Raw genomic sequence first — 24,273 nt, forward strand, 5'->3', positions numbered from 1 at the left:
CATGAGTTCTTTTCAACTTCCTAAGAAGAAAGTTCAAGAAGAATATTAAACTTACCTATGTACCCAGTACTTGTAGTAACGGGGAAGAACTCCATTGGGCCCTTTCTCCTGAAAAATATCTATAAACCTCTCTAGCAGAGTTACAGTTCTTGCAATAAGACAGTCAGCAGTTAAAGGCTTCAGCTTTGTCCCCTCTTCCTTATTAAATTTAGTGATGAGATCATTGATGCATATGGTAGGATTGCTGTTATTCACATTAAATCCAAAGCCTGAAGAAAATAAACCAAAGGAAGGGGACATGATCTGTAAATACAACATTTTGTTGCCACCAGAAAGACAGTACTTTATTCAACTGCCTCATAAGATTATCTTTAAAGATGTTTGCTTCCAGTAACTGTTTTTCTTGCATATTCACATTTTTCTACTTGTGCACTTACAAACTTAAGTCCAGATTTCACTTGTTCCTTCCCCTTAAAATGCCCCCTCAGAAGTACAGAAGCAAATTCAATGCAGTCATTCAACGCACTCCTTCCTGTCAATGGTGTTTAGGGAAGGTGGTAAATGGTAACTTGCACATTGGTTACAGTAGCATAAAAGTGAGAAATTCTTTCACTCCCTGGAAGCTGACTAGTCATTAGCTACTTGACAGTCAATCACTGATCATACTCTAAGACTTATCTTTCACTCTAAAATTTGATTCAGAGACCCTTCTGTTTACTACAGTTAGCTGACTGCTTTTTCTTGATTCTATGATTCTGAAAATGGAGTTTTTTTACTCTGTTGATAAGCCTTCTTTGGCTTGCCCTCAAAAGCCCAGCAGATTTAACTCTGCCATGCAAGACTCCAGTTTGCTTAGTCTATCTTACCACAGTATATCCTTTAGAAGCCTCAAATCTCTTGCTGAGATTTTCCCAAGTAGAATAGCACTGGCAGACCACTTTTTAAAATTTAAATATGGCTCCTGGGGCCTCTTTGGCAGCCTGCTGAAACAGGCTGCGAGGGATGTAAAGAAATATATTCTATTACTTGCTTATTTTTTTCTCCTAATAATTTTTTTCTTTCCTCAGACATTTGGGACAAAATCTCTGCCTGTCAATCAGGTTTAGACACAACAAACCTTCATCTGCAAGAAGGTCCAGATGCACTGTTTTAGAAACTTGCTATTAATGAGACTATTCATATAATGAAGCAATTCTTATTAACAAAGGGGAAAAGGATCTCTTCAGCAAAGAGGAGATTTCAAGTCTTAACTAGGCAGGGAATGTGTGCAGACAAAGCCATGGTAATAGTGATCCCCATACATTGATCCTATGGAAATGAGGTGAAATGTATTATTGAGAGGAGATGTAGGCAAATGCCCTGGCAAATAGAAAGCGTCATGCCAGCAAACGCCAACTCATCTGTCTACACTCGAATACAAGCGAAGAGTGACCATGGTTATGAAGCTGTGATTGGTAGTGTCAGGGTGCACAATTGGGCCTTGGAGTGCATCTACAGGCTCAGACCACTCAGGGTTGCATGCAGGGAGACTACCTGGCAAACAAAAATTGAAACAGTTACCAGATAAACTGAGATGGTGAGATCAGTTGAGACAGAAGCCTCTGGGGACAAATACGGTGGCAAAAATGTAGCCAGTTAATCATAGGTTGGAAGAGACCTCCAAGATCGCACAGTCTAACCTATCACCCAGTCCAAGCCAAGCAACAATTTGAAAATGGTTAGGTGTTCAGCACTCCCAGGGCATCTCTGCGTTGACTCTGTGAGACCAGGGTAAAATAAACATTGAGGGCTGATCCTGCAGCATGCTGATGTGGCTGATACATCTTCCAGTTGTAGAGCTAGCCCTGCCTTCAGCATCTCTGCACCGTTTGGACATGCCTTAGCTGCACACAGAGGCAGACAGAGCTTTTGCAGGTCCAGCATGTTGGCTGTCCTGCACATTCCACTCATGTTTGGCTACCTACGTCTGCTCTGAGTCTGGCCTTTACATTAATGAAGTATATTTGTCTGCAGAACTCTTCTTCCAAAAGTCCTGCAACAATTAAGTTCTTAAAATTTAAAAAAAAAAAAAAAAATGTTTAAACCCATGTTTAAAAGTATGAACATGAACATGTTAAACCCATATTTGAAAGTATGAACATGAACTGTGTCATCTGTGAGGCCTTGAGCACATGGCACAGGTTAAAAGGCAGATTTGTCCTTTGTCTTATTCTTGTGAGGTACTTCTCAGAGTACTGAGGCTATGTAGGTGATCTTTGATTTTGATCATCACTCTCATATGTGGGATACTATTTATGAGTGCCACGAAAATAACTGACTGCAAAAAGATGATGATCTAATGGTTTACCTTTCCTGCTGTGGAAGTTTGATCTCATTGCTAGCACTAATACTAAACTGTTAGAAGTTATCACGGCCACTACTCTCAGCAGCATACATCACTGAAAATGATGGGGAAAAATCCATGGCAAGTAAGTCTCAGAAGTTACCAGATGAAAGAAAAGCTGATGAGAAAGCGCACACCTCAGACTCATCATCACTGAGACAATTCCTATGGGACATCAGAGAGAATGCATACAGAAAGTTTCCATTTGAATTTTAATGTTTTGGTGTTTAGGGTAAGAAACACACCCAAATATGTGATGTGCAAAGAGATTTTAATAGGGTGACCTATTTTTTGAGTAATTTTTGCTTTTCTTCTGTTAACCAGAATAGGCCCTGGAAAAATGTAAGGAAGCAGTAAATGCTTGACAGGGCACAGAGAGACTTCTAAGTGTCTCAGTGCAGCTTTCATTCTGTACAGATATTTACAAAATGAAGGTAACAGAACTGAACAGAAAATTTAATGGCTGTGCATGCCTCACAGAAGGAGGTGATGACTACTTCAGCTCTTGCTTGTTTTGGCCTTAAAATTTACAGCACCTGGACAGAAATGATATCATGCCCATACTCCCTTTGCACAAGGTACTTCACTTCTCTACCATGCTACATTCAAATATAAACCAAATATTATCATTGTCTTCTTTAAATTTTTAGACTTGCTAAGGAACTTTCATTTAATTTTGTAGATACAGCAGAGAGAATAATTCTTGGAATCAGAACCTAAAGCTCTGCTGTCACGCTTCTAAGCCATGTCTGACAGATTTGTGCTGCTGCTGGTTAGGGAAAAAAATTTCCTTAACAAATAGCAGAATGATTATCAGACTTGAAATGATAAAAACATCTCAATACTTATTTGTGCATCTAAATGTCTCCCCCTGTTAGAGTACTGGGACTTCCTGGAAAATACACATAACAGGTTTTTTGAGATTGGTTGTGCTACCTTTTTGGAATTGGCTACCTAAGTAGAATGGATGCCAGAAAAAAAAAATCACATTCAAACTATTAAACACTGGAATAAACTCCCAGGGGAGGCGGTGCATTCCCCTATATTAGACAGTTTCAAGGCCCAGCTTGATAGGCTGCTGAGACGTTTCATTTAAATGATATTTTAACCTCGAAGGGTAGGACTAGATGGTCTTTGAGATCCTCTCCAACCTGGTGTTCTGTGAATCCAGGATTTTTTTGTCTTCACATTGAACAGACTGTCATTCTTTGCCCTGTCGGCCAGCCTTCCCAACTACTTCACAAATTTTGTGTTCTGAGAACTAAAGAAAGTGATTAATTCATCAGATCGTTACTTCACTGCTGATTCACTAGCAATATTCTACTTTCCAGAAAGGTACCAGCAGAAACAAGTTAGGAATGAATTTTAAAAGGATGAAAGACTAAATTAAAACATCGCTACTTGTATGGAACTCTTCTTCTCTTGGTTTAAAAGACACGGTTTTAGTTTTGCCATTTGTCATACTGCAAAGGAGAAAAAGTAAAGAAAAATTAAAAAAAGGATACAGTTTTCAGAATATTTGCAGTAGATAAAGGGGCACATTTTCCTTTTCTCCTGTAATGCTCTTTCTTTGAACTCCATTACGTCAGCCCAGATGCTTGCATTTACATTTTCTTTGTCAAGCATATGGAATTATTAAGAAGAATGAAAACATTTACTTTTTGTGCTTCCTTTTGATTTAATATCATGGCTTATTTCCTTATGCCTGCTGTCACTATTTGTTCTTGTCCATATCATTTGAACCCATGAAGACAATAACAACAGCTTTTTTGAGGGGAAAAAAAAAACAGTATAAAGAAAACCTTGAAAATAGACATTTACCAATAAGTATGTGAAATGTTGTTTCAAGGAGTGTAGAGTTTACCAGAACTCCACCAAGCTTCATAAGGTCACTATAGTAAATATCATTTGGCCATTTCACTCGTAGATCAATATCCTAAAGAAAGAAGAACATACATTTAGAAGGACTTTGCTCTTTGATGCTGGTTGTAAGAAAACATCTCATTCACCAATCCGTAATTCAGCATTTTCGGTACCTCTGTGCCACACCAAATGTGGTACTGTTAACTGCTTGTCATAATGAGAACTTCTGAAAGTGTTCCACAAGTGCTACTGAAAAGAGTCACAGTAACGTGGTTACATGGTTTACTACAGAGGTTTGCAGCTGTCAGAGAAATGTGTCTATTTATTTCAAAAGGTTAAAAAAAAACACCAAACAAACAAGAAAAAATTATGGAAGATAGTAAAAGTGTGACCAAAAGGAGGACAAAGACACTAGGGATTTTCAGTCTCAAAACTGTGGTTTTATAGAAACAATATCCTTCATTCACAAGGTGCCTACTAAAGCTTTTAAAGTTCTAACCAAGAAAGATGCAAACTGTGGCAGCCAATATGGCTCACTGCTGATGTGCAACCAGGATAAGCCCACAACAACATCAACACCATATTTGAGGATCCCTGCAGAAACCAGCCAAGGCAACAATGACATCTTGAATTTCAGAAAGGAAATTTAGCAGACAGGAGAAATTCCAGTTCACAACTGTCAATACTTCAGTAATGTCCTAAATATATTCATGCTTTCGGCAGCTACGCTCAAGTGACACCATGAAGCTGGAAACACAAACTGTGCTGTGTGACAGTGTTCCAGTGCAATAGAGAAGTTTTTGTTGAAACTACAGAACTGAACTGAACTTTGCACCAGCTACTTAAACACAAAAAGAAAGCAAATGTGCTTCCTGCAGTTTGAAAAACTGCACATGACTGTACCCCCAGAGGCAAATTATGGGAGCTGCACCAGGACTACAAGAGTCACATTCCCTCCTATTGTAGATTATGAAATCCCTTTACAGGATGTGTGAAAACTGCACCTGGGTGCACGTCTACTTTCCTGACAGATTTAAAGGCCAGAGAGGAGTCCATTACACATACACTGACAGGAAATACTACCTGATTTTGCTATCAAAGCATTCTAAGAGAGAGTATCAGCAATTCATATTCATTATAGGAAAAGACTGGACTCTTCACACTGGGAAAAGATTTATTGAAGACTCCTGAGACATGTGAAGTATGACAGAGTGAAACAGTACTATCAGTATTAAGAGAACTTCTGAAGAGCTATTCAGTAGTTCTTACTTAAGGAAAACATCCACCAGACACTATTTCTGCAATTAAGTGGCATACAAGCATGAAGAACAACTAAGTCAAGTGGGCCTTTTCAAGACAAACTGTACAGCAGCAGAGATTTTGCCACAAAACTTAGTTACAAGGTACTGCACAACTAATTCATGCTATCAAAGAAACAGTGGTTATCACAAAATGTGCTATAAATAGATCACATTCTTATCTTCACTTACTGGAGAGAGATGCCTGCTTTCTGAGAACAGAAAAGCAAAAAACTGTCTTGATACAAAGCCTATTTGCACTTGCAGCACTAACACCTGACAATAAATCTCCCAAGTGAGCAGTCAGATTTTCTTCATAAGGACCCAGAACAAAGACCTCGGTAGGTGTCTGTTTAGCATAGACAGCATTCATGGCAATCCTAAAAATTATGACTGGCTGATAAACTGAAACAAAAGTATTTCAGATTTTTGAATGAAAATCCTGACTGGGCATTTGGGCATAGTGAATGACATTAAAACTGCGTTAGAGTATCATTAAGTTTCTGACATAAGTCCACAAAGAAATGGAGATTCTGAGGAGAAAATGAAACCTCATCTGCAGATCAACCCACTATTTGCAGCTACTGCAGTCTGACATAAAAGCACTCTGTTACTTAAGCCTAAAAGAGAAATCTAAGCATTAAATTTCTGATCAATCTTTGAATTTTGTTGCTTTAATATATTTGAGACCATACTCTTAACACAGGTTTCACCCATTGTCTAGAGCAGATGCAGTCACCAAAGAGATTCAGTAGCTCATAGCAAGCTATATATTGTACGTGTGCTGTGTGCAGTAAACTCACTATAGATTGTTTTTGATCATTTAGTGCTTCAATGCAGTATAGATAGATTTTGATCATTTAGTGCTTCAATTGCATTTCTCCCCTTGAATGGATAAAATAAAAAAATGCTAGAGTACACCAGGGTAGGTGTAGGTACAGAAACAAACCCACCTCAATTCATAAGTTAACTCCTTCCCCAGCCAGACTCATATTTCATAAAGCTAATGCTTGACCCTTCTATTGTAAATGGTTAAATTAGTCACTCTCGACAAATATTTTCTATTGCAAATTTTAGCCTCAAGCATTTTGGTTTTATAGTCAAGTTATGAAGTACTGAAGTTAGAAGGTTTTAATGGAAAGGCTGACAGACCCTAAACTACAGCAAAGCTACTGGGTGCCACTATAATAAAGTTCATGTGTAAATGTGTATAAGTCATTGATTTTCAGTAATATAGGAAACATATGCTTTAGTTAACTACTTCTGTAAAATACCGAAGTTTTATAGTTAGCAAATATTAGGAAATGGTAACATTAAAAAGAAGATATATGAGGTGATGAAGAAGACTGGTTCTTCATTTTAATACTGATGACAGGACACTTGATTCCCTCTTGAGAGCAATACTCCTAAATTCTTGCTTTAGAAATCAGTTTTCAACCTTAAACAAGAGTTGGAAAAATCCTTTAAAAGGGATAAAGTGACCACTGAAACAGCACCCCCAGAAAAAAAATCTGTCAGTTTTATTCATTTTTCCCTCCTCCCCTTCCCCCCAACTCCTTCAAAATCAAACCAAATTAACTCAATTGTTAGACAAACAAAATTGACATTTTCTTTACTGATGAAGACTGAGTCTGAAGTTTCATGAGATTGACTGCAATGAGTGTAGCATAGTTGATCGACTCATAAAAGACAGTATTCATCTTACGTGTACTACATTTCTTAAAATGTAAATAATCAAGCACGCACAACAGCTAAGTTTACCACTCTATTAGTGCTGAAGAACTGCAGTATGCATTTGGTCATTCAACACCCAGAAGAACACAGCTGAATCTGAATTTAATGAAAATGGAAATGGGAATTTTGAGATAAATTAGAATGACATACCTCATATCCTGGTATTGATCTAACTGACTCTACCACTGCCAAGGACACCAGGTGCTGAATAAAAGGAATTCTCTGGCCCAGGTTGGAATGTAGAGGAATGGTGATATGTAAAGTGGATAGTGCACAGCCCACAGGACTGAGCCAAGCGTTTCCACCACGACCTCAGGAGGGAGAGAAAAGAAGTTAACTTCAGCTCAAGAAACAGCTATTTGTAAAAAGCTAACTTTGTTAACATAAGCAACCATAAAAGAGTAAGATTCAGGACTTTACATCCAAGAACCAACTCTAAGTCCTGCAGTGCTGTTTACAAACTAATTTTGAAAGAAAACCTGTTAAAGTGTAAAGCTTTTTCTTTTAAAAACAGCATACTGATTAAATGTGTGCGCTGCTACTCACCGTGTCCTAAACGACTTCCTACCAGGATTTGCCTGGGATACACACTGAAATAGGCACTGGAACAAGTTGCCCCAGGGGGGTGGTGGAGTCACCATCCCTGGAAGTGTTCAAAAAGCATGTAGACATGGCACTCTGGGACATGGCTGAACACCCATGGTGGTATAACGTGGACAGTTGGATTTGATGATCCTAGAGGTCTCTTGCAACCAAAGCAATTATCTGGTTCTAGGATTTTTTTTTAGATCTTGTGCTTTCGTGAAGTATTTCAGAAGATGCTCTTTGTGCATCTAGAAATCCACCCACGTTTCGAATCATCTTGATACATGCCAGATCTGCGCTGAAACCCAGATAACTACTTTAATGTAAATTTGTACTTGGAAGAGCTTATTAGGCTGGGGACTGTGGTCTCCTACCTAATAAAATGAATGTAGCTTTTAAATTGGTGCTGGGATCCTGGTAAAGAGACAGAACTTGCTTATATTTAATTGCAAAAGAGTGCAAAAGCCCACATGACAGTTTGGGCAGGTCTTGCAGAATCAGGGAACCCTGATCTCAGAGAAAGTCAAGACATGGTCTTATTCCAGTTGAATAAAAAAGGAGTTCTGATTTGGAAGTCTGCATTACACTAAATGTAGTGATGGCTGTTTCCATGACTAGGGAGAAGTTTTGGCAGAAACTAGAAGACCACTAAATCATTTCTGCAAAAGCCACCAAACATCCTGAAAATGTTTACTTTGGTCTCTGCTAACTTAGTCTTTGAGTTTGAATCCAGAGTTCAAGCAGGAAGAGAAGAGGACACAATTATTCTATAGATTATAGCATCAAAAATACTCCTAATGTATCCTTAAGGCAGCTAGATGACATTAAATGTCCTATTTCATATGCTTAATACATATTTATTAGTGCTAGAAGGAAACTTACCTTTCCCTTGTGTTTGTCGAACAGCAATTGCTATTAAACCCATCTCCCCAGGCAACTCAAACATTAACCTGCCAATTAGGAACAGAAAACACCCCATGCTTATCAGCTGGAACACTAAGCTACATTCATGAAAATTTAGGCTTAAATATCAGGTCATATTTTACATTAACATTGCACTACCAGTTATCCATTTTCAGTTACCATTTATTCTTGGCCAAAAAGCATTAGACTATTAAAAAAAACCCAAACTGCAAAATTATAATGTAAAACATTGCTATATCTATTACACTACAAAAAAAAGTTATAGCCATAGTTGAGTTAAGGTGCCTTCTGATAACATGCATTTTTTATTATTCCATGTTTTCTTGGAGTGCTTATTTTTTTGCATATCACTATCTTCAGTAAGTGACAACCAGCAATTCAGGACATTTGTTTCTACTTAAAGTAAATTTTTGTTCATACTACAGAATATAAGAGCAGCAGTTTCTGATTATTTAGAAACCAATATGGTGGCAATAAAGCAGTTTAAAAGATACACTATCCCCTGAGAACTAATTATGATTTAACTACAGTAAATAAATCTACACCTTCTGAGAACTCTAGAGAACACTGGCTTATTTTAGGCTTGTGTTCTGCTTTTAAAATAGTTTCACTTAAAAGAATACTAACTTTCCTCTAGGGATAAGCAGAAAATGCACTTTAACACCACCAAATGGAGTCAATGCTAGACTTAAAAAAGAGAAGAAAAAAACTCTACTGTGAGAACTTCATTCAAGCCACTTTTAAACAGATTTAAACTGTACTACAATCTTACTCCATTTCACATGTCCAGGAAGTTATTTAACAGATAAAACAGATATTCAGGATGCTGCCAGCAAGGGAAATCCAGAAAGTGATGTATAGCCTATGAACCTATTTCTAATATGAGCACAGAAATCACACTGTTCAGCCATATAAAAGGAATTTTGTCTTGGAGATAAGTGCAGTCCAAATCAGCAGAGTACCATTCAAAATTATTTCCACTGAATTTCAGGTATGTATGAAAGGTGTTTCAAGTTCTGTGCTCAAGCAAGCATCCACAGACAACAGGGAGCAGATGCAACCAGAAGTGTCTCCCTGCCCCACACAGACATACATCTTTAGGTAGGTAACAAGATAAGGAACTGCCATCCCTCCTGCTCTGCAGGTTGAAAAGCAGGGATTCAGTAACCCTTGGGGCTGTATCAGCATGAAAATGCAATTAGGATCCCCAAGGTTTCAGATTATATTTCAGATGACTGATTTGCTTTCAGGATGACCAATTTGTGAGGCTACTGAAGGGCCCAAGGCAAAAGCTGGACCACAAATATCTTTACTAATGAGAAATATTCAAACTCAAACTGACAGAAGCTCTAACATGCTCCACAATGTTATCCTACATTACTTCTAAATCAATGAGATTGTCAAAGAGCAACAGCCAGAAGATCTCTTTGCCAATCCCTTTCAGTTTACGTGAAATACAGCTCAATAGCTCTTTCCTTTGGATCCTACATGTGAGACCAGGCTCACCTATCTACCACCAACGTGTAACGTGAAAAACACATCTCTTATGCTGAGACCTAAGGGAAAATCCTCCATAGCTCAATGGGCTCCAGCCTTGTCTTCTGGGAACAGTGTGATTTGAGTTACAACACCAAGTACATGGTTCAGCAACATGAAACTCTACTTTAAAACTGGAAGTATGAGCATGAAGATATTACAGCCTTTGTTGAAATACACTGATTTCTGTTATTTCTCCAGGCACATATTTGCTTTTAAATAGTCCCTCCCCCCAAAAAAAAACCCAAACCAACAAAACAAAAACAAACCAACCAAACAAACAAAAAAAAGGCATGTGCTGCCATGATGGGAGGAAGGAAAAAAAGTTAATTATGAACCAAAAACACAGGCTTCTAGAACAAAGAGATATGATTAACTGAACATATGAATGTAGCTATTAGAGGCTTGGCAACAGGTAACAACATATTAAACACAGAGATCGAGTTTGTACTTTTAAGGGCCATGAAGAAATCCCTTAATGGACACAACATGGGGAAGCTGTTAATATCCAGACTGATACAGCAAGAGACAGATAGATTTATTTTTACTACTTCCTGAGATTGTGCTGGATTTAGCATGAACCCTATGATAATACAAAAAACTCCACAAAACCACCCCCCGAAAGTTCAGAGCTTTGTAAATTGTGTGTGCTTGTTAGTTTTTTTTCTCCAGGAGGAACAACTTGGATTTTTCTTACCAGAAAGACTAACTGTACGTGCACTTTTTTACTTATTGACTTCCCTTCTTTTCTTTCAAGTTAATCAGTTGCAGATTTAACGATTTCATTTTTCTACAGAGTGACTTAATTGCAGTGCTTACCACATTTTCCTCCCCATTTTTTTTTCCTTCAAGAGATTCTCTGTTCCTTTCTGTGCTCTTTAACTAGCGTGCTCTACATATTAAGTCAAAAGACCACACCGAGGTAGAAGAATAGAGAAGCACGAAACATCTTAAGACAAATTTACTCATCAGGAAGAAAATCAGATGGCACCTATATGCCTGCAAAGGACAAAAGCACTTCTGGTATTCAAGAATATTAAACTAGGTGAAATATTAAGAGAGATATTCTAGCACAATAGTGCACACTATAAATGCTGTCAAGAGTAATAAATGATACTTAATTGTTTTATTGAAATTTCAAGTCTAAGGACTCTGTCCTTGTGGCTAGCCAATGCAATGATTTTTCTTCCTACGTGAATGTAAAATGGGAATTGAAACCACAAAATCTACTTTTGAATAATGTCAGCAGCCTGACAACTATAAATTTCATTCATGTTGTGAGTTTCAAGTTGAAATTCTCATTAATGCATCCTGCTGTGTTACACTATTGCAGAGAGGTATTGCAACAGGCAGCATTACATTCCAGATGTTAAAATACCTGGGCACAAGAAGGGTGAGTTATGGACACATTTCTCCTGTCACCTCAAGTTTCTCTGAAAATCTCATTCTCAAATAGTTTGTTTACAGAGTACTCCAAAAGCAACTAAAAATGATGTCAGTTTTTAGTCAAATGGAAAGCAACTTGCCTTTTTGCCAGTTTCTTACATTATGCTGGATTAAAAGGTGCCCTCTACACTTGCTTTATTATTTTATATCCACTGGTTCTGTCCAATATGTCAAATTTGAAAATAAGAACTGTGCCTGTGAATTTTTTTCCTAAACTCTCCTCCACTTCCCCCCATCTTGTTTCCATAGCTAGCAATCCCATGATGCTGTGTCTGACTGCAAGCTTTATGTGCTGAATGGCCATCCAGAGGGTGTGTTAGCCAAGCAGAATAGGTAAAACTCTCGAATCTGTGCTGCAGACTCCCATCTTCTAGTATCTGCTAAAGGCAAACAAAGTGGGATGCAGACAATTCAGCCGACTTGTGGGGGATACTATGAACAAGCTCTTAGAAACAAATACCAGATGACCAGGTGGAGTGACGGACTTCATCTGCTACAAACAGGGGAGAACCAATCAAGCAGGTGGTTATCAAGCAGAAGTGAGGAAGGTAAACGACAGAGTACAAACCTTGGATTTCATTACAGCAGAATTCTGTTTATTCAGAGACTTGATAGATGTGATCTCAGGAGAAGCAGCTCTGAAGGGCAAAGGAGCTCAACAGATATGGTCTTTAAAGACAACCTCCCAGAGGCAATAAAATAATCTATCATAAGAGTGAGTAAAATAAGAAGTTGAACAATGATGACAAGTATTGTTTGGCTAAAAAGAAAATGAATGACTGCAAAACAAAATGCACAAAAGAGATGGGGGCAAGGAGAAACACTCTGAAGGATAAATGCAGAAACTCTATCCAGACAAGCAAGGATGATGATGGGAAAGATGAAGCTCAGCCATAACAGACATTGAGAAGAAACACAGCAACAAGAACTTCTACTGCTACATGATAGGAAAAAAACCCAAGGAAAACATGGGATAACTTAAGCACTGGAACAGGATGCCAAGAGAGGCTGTGAAGTAGTTTTGTCCTTGAAGGTTTCCAAAATATGACTGGAAAGAGCCTTGAGCCTTGGTCTGAATTCACTGTTGACCCTGTTTGACTAGAGATCTTCAGGGATCCCTTCCAGTCTGTGTGATTCTTTGATTCCAGAAATGTACAGAAACTTGCTATCTCTGGTGTTTCTAGATGTTCTTTCAGCTGAAATCAGTCAGAAACTAGCAATTTAGCCCAAAGGCTGTTCATGCTAATCTCCATCTCAAGTAGGAATCTAGGTTAATTTTTATACTCTCTTACTAGCCTAAATATTTAATTTTATCCATCTTTCACTTTTCATGCAGTATATGATATACCACCAAGTGTAATATGCAGGTGGGATGCCAAAAGACTGATTCCCACAGCTGACAAAGGTAGAACACCACCTAAACTGTTACTCCTGCTGAGGTTTATTCAACCAATAGGGATCTTATCGCACTGTTTTAACTTTGCCTACATCCAGCAGGCAAAATATGTGCCAGAATGCACTACAAAATGAATGCAATCTTCTGTTCTGTTTAGAAAATTCATAGCTTCATTCACTCTACAGTGGGTTTCTATATAGCAATGTCAGTACAGAAAGGCCTTCTACTGCCCAGTTCTCTTTGAACTCCTTAGATACACTAAAGTTCTACATCAGTGAGAAAAACCATTAAGGAATTACAATGTCCCAGATCTGTGGAAAACTAAAAGGTACTGAAAGTTGGATTGCAAGTCCCTTGTACCTTACTTCAATAAAGACTACAAAAAAGAAAATTGTCCTGTACCAGTATATCATTTTCCTTAAAGAATGATGTATTGATACTATGAATGACATAGGCTAGAAATTTATGTATACTTTGGCTTGTGAGAGTAGTGAACTAACAACAACACAGTTTCAATGGAACTGCAGTATACAGGAAGACTGTAAGGAGGGCAAAGTCATGTAAGTTATTTTTCATCCATATCAATGGTCCTACCTGGTACACCATAAATGAAAGCTGCTGTTGGCAAAAGGGAAGCAACTCATATACTTAAGTTTGATTCAAATTACTGTATCATGGCCTCAGATTAGTGCACTCTTTGCTTGGAGAACTGCTTCGAGAATCAGCCCTGATGAACATGCAGAGTAACACTCTACCATCAAATGCTCTTCCCCCCCACTCACTGCATTTTTGTGCTGGCAGTTTTCTTGTCTATTTTTTATATTAGCTATTTTATAATTAGTCCTTTGTATATGTTTATAGGCTTTTCCTCTTAAAAAAAGAAAAAGAGAATTTTAAAACACAGTACCATACAGCCAAAGGTGTCAGGAAACATACCCAAATAAGAAAGGACTCCAAAAAACTGGTTTGCCAACAAAATGCCAGTAAAATTTGAAACTTGGGTTCAGACACACTGGTAACGTTCCAAAAAAACTGAAAACTTAAAGAACCCCTTTATTCAGTAAATCAGCTTCTCTGTGAATATCATTAAGACCACAAAGTTACCGTAAAGGAGGGACTTTCCAAGGGAGATGTGAGGAGAGTTTAGGACTTTCAGTAGCTTTAATTTCTAATTTGAAAAGCAAAAACCTCTGCTGTTTTGAACAATTTTTTTGATTCCCATAATAAGTAATCTTTTCAATTCATTGCCTTTCTTTATTTGAAAAAAGCTACTGAAAAATTGACACAAGACAAACAGAAGAGAACCATGTCTCATTAAAGATATTGTACTGCCAAGATCTAATAATCAGAATAGTTACTGGATTGTGGTGAAGCATGTTTATCATAACATGTTAGGAATCTTCAGAGTGAAATACAAAGTTATGAATATATTGATTAAACCCAGATCTAAGCACTCCTGTCCAAAGCACAGCATGGATGTTACAAAAAGTGTAAAGCATACAGATCAATGCAGCCTGTAGTGATGTCACTTTCCACAGTAATTTCATCACACTTCATTCGATTCACAAGCTGGAAACATGGCTCACGAGGTTCAACAAGGTCAAGTGTAATGTCTTGCACCTGGGTTGGGGCAATCCCCAGTATCAGTACAGGATGAGGGATGGAGAGATTGAGAGCAGCCCTGCAGAGAAGGACTTCGGGATATTGGTTGATGAAAAGCTGGACATGACATGACCTGTAGTGACAGGACAAAGCGCAGTGGTTTTAAACTAAAAGAGGGTAGATTCAGACTAGATGTAATGAAGAAATTATTTACAATGGCGGTGGTGAAACACTGAAATAGATTGGCCAGATAGGTGGTAGATGCCCCATCCCTGGAGATACTCCAGGTCAAGTTGAATGGCGCTTTGAGCAACCTGATCTAACTGAAGATGTCCCTGCTCATTGCAGGAAGTTTGGATTAGATGACCTTTAAAACTCCCTTCCAGCCTGAATTTTCTGTGATAGATAAGAGTGGAAAAAAGAGGTTTCCCTCTCAGACAGTGACAAAAAAAAAAGCAATCTTCATGCAGTATGACAAAAAACAGCAGCGTTTCAGGAAGATGGCAAATAGATTTTAGACCACTGCTTGATTCACTGATTTGTAGTGCAAGACATTGCAAGCACTAGGATCTCAAAAGTAATCCATTGTGATTCCAAATTCATACAACATTACTTAAAATCACCTCTCAGTTAACTAGAAAGCTGAGAACTTTTTGCATACGCAGCGATTTTAACTTGATATTCTGGCCAATTTCTAGCCTGGGTAATTACATTTCCTTATGAAAATTTCTCTGCAATTTACTAAGACAGTACTTCATTTCCTGTCTTAAATCATACCAGTTGCTAAACAGTTGCCATGTTTCACCAGAGAAGTGAAGAATTTATTCCCAAGTAGCTACTCAAGCAGGGTTAACATAAAACAAAAGGCACTGGACATACCATACGCACGAAAAAGAACTCTACACGTGCAGAAACTAGCTGTCCTCCTCAAATCCTTCACAGAAGTTTCCAATGCAAAGTGGGAAAACCTGAATGATTTCAATAAAAAGCTACTCATTCCTTGCTAACTAACTGTGGGTGATTTTTAAAAATAGCAATAAACTTACTTTCCTTAGATTCGTATTTTTTCCTTTACCCTTTTACTGTTGAAAGTTTAATCAAAACCAATCATGCTTAAAATCACAGAAGTAATTTGCAGTTAAGAGAATATACTAAAAGCCTTTAAATTTTCTTCCGTGGTTTGCTTTTATTTCTTTTATTTAATGCCTGCAACACACACATACTGTGCTTCAAATTTAGACCCTAGTGGTTTGTGATAATGACAACGTGGCTCTTGCTATAAACACAAGGATGTAGCAAATTTCTACTTTTCCTAATCCAGTGTTAACTGAAAAATAATTTCACTTTTTCTCCTCCTTCTAAAGACACACTCGGCAGCTTCCCTGCAGTAAAACAAAGAGGTAGCATATTTCTTGCACTTTTTGACATGTCTTGCAGCCTATAGAGCCTGGATGAGGCACTTAGTGCCATGGTTCAGTTAATTAGAAGGTGTTAGGTGATAGGTTAGACTCAACGATCTCAAAGGTCTTTTCCAACCTGGTTAATTCTGTGATTAGATTTTACCTTTGGAGGACCTGTCATTCTTTGTGTGGCAAAGCAGTTAACTAAAATGCCACGCCAATTTCTTCATTAGCACTGCTGTCCTTGGCCAAAAGCACCTGAGTCTCAAGTCTTAAATTTCCATATGACTCTCTCAACATGTAATTTAAGAGCTTCTTTTAAGTTCTACACACTTGTTCACATTTTTATTTCTGTGACACAGAGTATATGGTGTAATTTATGTTGCAAGCATCATGATGAAGACAGTGATGTTACACATTACTTGACATTCATTCAAATCATCATAATTTTGGCCAGGTGTTACAACTATTACAAAACAACTATGGCTTCATAAACTAGCAGGTAAAGTATTTTACTGGTGTGTCGTTTTTCCCATTAAGGACTGAGAAACACAAAATCTTTGAAAGAAGTAGTACTAACATGTTTTTTTTTTTTTGCTGTGCAAAAGCAATCAAAAGCACTATATGCCTTTTGTGGCGATAAGTCCAGAATTTAACTGTGAAACTCCCACTGACAAAAATGTCAGCTTTTTCCTCCATCCCTATTTAAAAAACCCTACCTGTGTAGCATCTAGACATTTCTTCAGTATAATGCAAGAGATTAAAGCAAAAGATTAAACTGAATGGAGGTCTCTTCCCACCTGGTTGATTCTATGATTCTATGAGTGAATTTTCCTTGGGAAGCACTCTTACCTTTGCACTGTTTACACAGAAGCTCTGAAGTACTTATGCCAAGCACAGGGCAACTTACAGATGGCTCTATGCAAGATGATTCTATGAGTGAATGCAAACACTGAAAAAAAGATTACTCATCATTAAAAAAAAAGGTATTCCAGTGAGAGCAGACAGACAGAGAGGGATCTGGGGGTACTGATTGATACCCGCCTGAACATGAGCCAGCAGTGTGCCCAGGTGGCCAAGAGAGCCAGTGGCATCCTGGCCTGCATCAGGAATGGTGTGGTCAGCAGGAGCAGGGAGGTCATTCTGCCCCTGTACTCTGCACTGGTTAGACCACACCTTGAGTACTGTGTCCAGTTCTGGGCCCCCCAGTTTAGGAGGGACATCGAAATGCTTGAGCGTGTCCAGAGAAGGGCAACGAGGCTGGTGAGAGACCTCAAGCACAAGCCCTACGAGGAGAGGCTGAGGGAGCTGGGATTGTTTAGCCTGGAGAAGAGGAGGCTCAGGGGTGACCTTATTGCTGTCTACAACTACCTGAAGGGTGGCTGTGGCCAGGAGGAGGTTGCTCTCTTCTCTCAGGTGGCCAGCGCCAGAACAAGAGGAGACAGCCTTAGGCTGTGCCAGGGGAAATTGAGGCTCGAGGTGAGGAGAAAGTTCTTCCCTGAGAGAGTCATTGGACACTGGAATGGGCTGCCCGGGGAGGTGGTGGAGTCGCCGTCCCTGGGGCACTTTAAGGCAAGGTTGGACGTGGCACTTGGTGACATGGTCTAGCCTTGAGCTCTGTGGTAAAGGGTTGGACTCGATGATCTGTGAGGTCTCTTCCAACCCTGATGATACTATGATAGATACTACTATGATACTAAGAAATTCATAGAAAATGGCAATTTAGCTCTAAAATTTTAGTTACCATTTGAAATACTTTGCGTAGCAAGTAAAGTTTCAAATATTATTTTAAAATAGACATTACTAGACCTAATCAGAGGCTTTCCATGTACATATTTCTCCTTACAAAATACAGATTCAAAAAGCCACTAATGTCTAAGAGGAGGAGGAATTAACTTGTCTTAAACAACGTAACTTTTCCTTTAAAACATTTAACACTTTTTGGGGGATATTTTCAACCCAGTAAAAATACAATTTGCTTCAAATATATGGCAAGCTTAAAGTTTTGAATTACTTAAATGTAGAAATACATCCACCCATGGTACCACACCTGAGCTGTCACACGCACATGAGTGCACCCTCAGCAGGTTTGCAGGTGACACCAAGCTGTGTGGCACAGCCGACTTGCTAGAGGGCAGGGATCCTTCCAGAGGGACCTGGACAGGGTGGAGAGGTGGGCCCAGGACAGCCTCATGACATTCACAAGGCCACGTGTAAGGTCCTGCACCTGGGTCGGCGCAGTCCCAAGCACAGGTATAGGCTGGGTGACAAACGGCTGGAGAGCAGCCCTGAGGAAAAGGACCTGGGGGTCTGGGTTGGTGAAAAGCTCAACGTGAGCCAGCAGTGTGCACATGCAGCCCAGACAGCAACCCTGTGCTGGGCTGCAACGAGAGGAGTGTGGCCAGCAGGGTGAGGGAGGGGATTCTCCCCCTCTGCTCTTGTAAGACTCCACCTGGTGTACTGTGTGCGGTTCTGGAGCCCCCAGCACAACATGGACATTGAACTGTTGGAGCAGGGGTCCTCAAACTACGGCCCGCGGGCCAGATAGGGCCCCCCAGGATCCTCAATCTGTCCCAACGGTGTTTACTGAACCCCACACCCCCCCGCCGGGGGCTGGGCGGGAAGCCAAGCAGCCACTCCCTGCCACTCAATCCGCTCGCAGGCCTCCGCAGCCCCCACGCACCCACTGGGACTGGGCTGGAACCAAACTATAATGCGGCCCCCAACAGCGTCTGAGGGACAGTGAATTGGCCCCGTTTAAAACGTTTGAGGCCCCCTGTGTTGGAGCGAGGGCCACAAAGATGCTCAGAGGGCTGGAGCACCTCTGCTATGAGGACAGGCTACAAGAGCTGGGGCTCTTCAGCCTGGAGAAGAGAAGGCTTTGAGGAGACCTTGTAGTGACCTTCTAGTATGTGAAGAGAGCCTACGGGAGGGCTGGGGAGGGACAATTTACAAGGTCTTGTAATGACAGGATGAGGAGTAATGGGCTTAAATGAGGAGTAATGGGTTTAAACTGGCAGAGGAGAGATTTAAACTAGATGTTAGGAAGAAGTTCTTTACAGTGAGGGTGGTGAGACACTGGAATGGGTTGCCCAGGGAGGCTGTGGATGCTCCTTCCCTGGAGGTGTTCAAGGCCAGATTGGATGAGGCCTTGAGCGATATGTTCTAGTGGGAGGTGTCCCTGCCTATAGCAGGTGGCTGGAACTAGATGGTCTTTGAGGTCCCTTCCAACCTAAACCCTTCTATGCCTCAGTTTCATAGAATCATAGGATTGTCAGGGCTGAAAGGGACCTCAAGGATCATGCAGTTCCAACCCCCCTGCCATGGGCAAGGATGCCTCATACTAGTTCAGGTTGATCAGAGCCCCATCCAGCCTGGTCTTAAAGATCCTCAGGGATGGGGGCTTCCACCACTTCCCTGGGCAACCTGTTCCAGTGTTCTCACCATCCTCATGGTGAAGAACTTCCTAATAACTAATCTGAATCTACCCCTTCTAGTTTTGCTCCATTCCGTCTAGTCCTATCACTACCTGACATCTTAGAAAGTCCCTCACCAGCTTTCCTGTAGCCCCCCTTCAGATACTGGAAGCCTCTCGAAGCCTCAGGTTCCTCTAAGGAGCTATATTTGTCATCCACCTCACTTATGATTCCTCTTTGTTAAGCCACAGGGACATACTTTTGGTTGAAGAGTCTAGCCCATCAGCTAGAGTAGCAACAAAGGCTATCCTAACCAGAACCTTCAGAAGGTATAAAGTCCTGCGTGCTCTTCTAATTCACTGTTGAGCTGACCTGAAACAAAGCATTGAGCTGAGTTACAGATCCTCAACAGTGCGCTGCAACACCCCTGAACAAAATTTCCCTGCAATTTCTTGTTCCTTGTATGAAGATAGCCATGACGGCACTTCAGCTTTTTTTCTGATTTCAAGTTGCAGATCATGTCAGAGACAGCAATCTGTAAAAATGATTGCATTTTCTATGGTGAATAATTTTTTTAAAGGGCAATAAACACAATAGCTGGACTCAGTTGGCTCTGTATTCATGCATCTAATAATAAAAACACAAAAATGCTCTCATGAAATACCGGACTCTTACACTAGCTGCTCCCTCACAGTGCCAACAGAAACCACAGGATTTCTAAAATCAGTATTAAGGCATACAGCACTTTTCTCATGCAAGAACCAACATCCAAAAACATATAAAGAAAGAACAGAAAAGTTCTGTTTCCAAATATGTTGTTAAATATTTTTAAAACCCCTACTATTCGACTGTGCCAACTTCAAGGCAGACTCCAATAGTTAATTTCATGGGTGATTAAGAATGGATTTCAAAATAAGGAAGTTACTCTGTGCTGGCCACAGCATCCTCTGTAGACTCCAGAAACAGTAATCATAATGTAGACTTAACCACACAGCCAACACAAAATGCAGCTGATATTCAAATCTTGGAACAGGGGATTCTCTTTGCCAGAGTGGGTAGGAGCAAAACCAAAGATCCCCCACGTATCCTTGTTACTTTAAATGCTTCAAAGGCAAGAAAAGTAGAAACTTCTGTAAAGTTCAAAGGAATGCCCAGTTTAAAACAATAAAATACATACAAATACCTCTGACCCTGAGAGGTGGTTGAATAGGTAAAGCCCTGACCTGGAGAGAGTTAGCATTCAACCAGGGAAGGCTGCATCATTATCCTGATTCATATACCCAAATCACACCTGCTGCTTAAGCAGCAGTTACAAGAGGGGAGGAAACGATTTAAGTTCCCAGATACACCTAGACTTGGATCTCGGCATCTTGACACTTTTCTCTGACATCTGAACTTAGACGACGATGAAGTGTGAACATACTAACTATCATCAAAGAAAAATTGCCTCTCATTCTTGTATTACCTCAGCAAACTCAAGAATTACTTACAAAACCTGGCATAAAATATAACATGTCAAATTCCAACTGTACACCACTATAAACAGTATTTCAACTTTCTTGTATGAAAACCAAAGAAAACTGTACGATGTTCATCCCCTGCCATGTCTCCCTCTCACCAACTCCACTGCAGTATTTCTGTGTCATAGTATCTCTGCAGCCAGGATCTGGTCATGAGTTCTGTTGTCCATTGCTGGCTCTTGATGACATGCCATTCTTGCACTTGGCCCTCAGAGAAACAGCTAAACTCTGTCCAAAATAATTTCTGGATGTCCTAATAGACATCTAGATCCTCCTTCACCTATTTGGGGTGGGAGGCAGGGAATATTCTTTAGCTGTAATGTGAAAACAGACTACAGGTGTAGAAAGGAAACTCTCATTCAGCTTTACCAATACATTTCTACAAACCAGGTGTTCAGAGGACCCTGATGCTTGAGTCACACTAAAGCTTGGTCAGATGTGATGCCTTAGCAGAGACGTTCTGGGCTACTAAGTCAATGAACACAACCATTCAGATGACATGCAACAGAAGGTAGCATGAAAGAGGAGGAAGACTTGAAGGATTAGTTATATGATACTGTGATTCTTAGCTGTACTTAACACTAAGCAAGCTGAAATGGTGAGACAGACATGGTGTGGTATTTCATTTGAAATGAAACAGTAAGGTTTTATCCAAGGTTAGGGTGGTCTGTGGTAAGTAATTCCTTTGGGTCTGGAGAAGGAGAAAAAATGGACTGGGAAGAATGTCTTAAATGGGAAGCATCAGCACAGGCATGCATATGGTACTATGCAAAAGCGCTTGGAAATAGTGAGAAATTAATAACATGAATAGATATGTAGATTGGAAGAAAAAAACCCAAAACAAAACACAATCTACTCAGTAACCAGCACACTTGTACAAAGTAAAAAGCCATTCCATCAGTACCCAGATTTGTAATCGTGTCAAAATGAGCCACAGCTGCACAGCAGCAAGCTGAAACCCTACTCTAACAACAGGTCAATGCTGACAGCTATAGTGTAAGCCTAAAATACAATCTCACACCACAGTCGCAGAGTTGGAAAGTACCTCAAGTGCTCTTCTATGTCTGGTAATACCTTCTCTAGACTGTTCATAAAAACTTAGAACAATGGAGAAATGACAGATTACTTAAGCAAGTTACCTTTCATGAACAAACTTTAAAGGAAAAAATACTGCATCTGCATTTCTGCAGTAAAATGTTGTCTCGTGTCCTCTGAGAATGAGAAATGCTTCCCATAACAGACCACTGACTCAGGCAAAAGTTTCTTTACACAAGTCCTGTCTTCTAATGATGAAATAAACATAATTATTTTATATCCCACTTTTCCCATCTAAGGAATCATGTTTCCTAGACCTTGAACTATTCCTTTCCCCTGCAAATCCACACCTTTGGAAGCCTATGCTGAAAACTGGACCAATAACTCCAGTTAAATACCTGCAGTGTTGAGTAGAACTGGAAAAAATCTGTACACTTTACATGTAGTACATTTTTGGTAAGAATTTCAGTTTCAGGCCTCACCCTCTTTGTTACCCCAGTAAGACTTTTTTTCTTTCCTCTTCTTTCCTCCTTACCCTCCTCCATGCACCCTCTTCTTTCCTCCTTACCCTCCTCCATGCACCCCCCTCCCACCATACTCCATTGCTGACCCAGACTTCCAGAATCTCTCCTGAAAACTGATATCCAACCACCCTAGCTTCATTTACTGATCTGCATCTGATTATTACTCTATGCCACACTTACCCATAAAAAGCTGCATCCTATTCATTTCAGGTCGTTCTTTGACCCACCAAGTTTGTTTGAAACCTAGCTTCCTACAACCCTGATAGCTCTCTCCCTACAGAGTTTGGTTTTTGGTAAGCATACCCTCAATTCTGTCATCCAAATTATTAATGAAACCAATGGAGTTGTGCTGAAGCATCAGCAAATACAAAGCCTCAGCAGTCGGGTCTAGTAAATTAATCAGCAAACCCACTAAAGCCAGAGGCAACATAAACAAGTATGAACATTGTTTAAGGGAAATCAGAAAAACATAAAGAATCTTCTAAAACATGTACATCTGACAAAGCAAAGCATTTGTGATGCTGAAGCAAGGACAGCAACAACTGGAATCTTCAACAACTTAAAGCAAATTAAACTAAACCATGACTAAGAAAGGAATAACTACAAATACAGGAAAAGCAGAAAACAAGTGAGTCAACTAAAAGGGTTTTTGTGCTACAGTTAGAATGGAAGCCTTAGTTGTAGCACCGTATATTCCTTTTATTCCAAGAACAAAAAGCAATTGCACAACTGGTATGTTAGGGAACCACTCTCTCTGAGTGCTAATAGTAAATACAACATTCCTAGGCCTAAGGATTTGGATTTTGGAAAAAGTCAGAGCTATTTCCCAAGCTCAAGAAACTCTAATCCACCAGGCAATCCTGATCTGTAAACTATCATGAGTTTTGGATAAAACAAGATCCAACAGGTCATAACTCGTTCTAAGAGTTGGAAGACTTTTGGTAATGCACAAGGCTCACAGGTCTTAAGAGTGTTTAAGACTTCAGCTGTAATATCCAGTAGTTAAGCATCTAAAAGAAGAAAGATCACTGAAGAAACAATGATCACCTTTCCTTTCCCCCACTAACAGAATTTTAACATGAAACTCTTCATAGAATTAATAAAGTTGCAGTTGTAAATGTCAAGTGTTTGCAGCTGTTTGTCTCCTCCACCTTTCACAATATATTTAGTGTTGAATGTAACTGAGAAAGAATAAGGTGAAGAAATACTTTTTCTTCAGGTGGGTTTTTTTGTTGCTGCCCTTTTTCTTTTAAGTGGCTTTTTCAACAACTACTCCATAAATAAACTTGACTTCTTTGACCATGGACGTAAGACTACCATAGCAGAACACTATATTCAGAATAAACCCATAAAGTTCATTTTCCTATTTCCCTTGTTTTGTTTTAAAGGATAATTTCTATATTGCAGTAAATACAAGCTCCCTGTATTCATTTTTGAGATATTTTTTGTCATTCAGTCTGAGATCCCACACTCATCCTGTCCTTGTACATCTTTTTCTCATTCAAAATGAATGTGCTCATTCTGTGTTTGTGTAACTCTGAGCCACCACTAGAGTGGCTCAAATGATTCGACAAGAAAAATTCAAATGAGGTTGGATTTTCCATATTGCAG

At 39.6% G+C, this 24,273-nt stretch overlaps 1 protein-coding gene across 1 annotated transcript in view; it reads right to left on the reverse strand.

Moving 5' to 3' along the window:
* Positions 1-24,273, reverse strand: part of HLCS (holocarboxylase synthetase) — a 124,156-nt gene that overhangs the window by 5,133 nt on the left and 94,750 nt on the right. Inside the window, exons 7-10 of the mRNA XM_064152501.1 lie at positions 8,746-8,813; positions 7,429-7,589; positions 4,205-4,319; positions 56-269 (exon numbers count right to left, since the gene is read on the reverse strand). Coding sequence (XP_064008571.1) covers positions 56-269; positions 4,205-4,319; positions 7,429-7,589; positions 8,746-8,813 — 558 coding nt within the window. The remainder of the gene's footprint in view (positions 1-55; positions 270-4,204; positions 4,320-7,428; positions 7,590-8,745; positions 8,814-24,273) is intronic.

This window comes from Pogoniulus pusillus, chromosome 12, assembly GCF_015220805.1.
Source record: "Pogoniulus pusillus isolate bPogPus1 chromosome 12, bPogPus1.pri, whole genome shotgun sequence".
In the NCBI taxonomy this organism is placed as follows: domain Eukaryota; kingdom Metazoa; phylum Chordata; class Aves; order Piciformes; family Lybiidae; genus Pogoniulus; species Pogoniulus pusillus.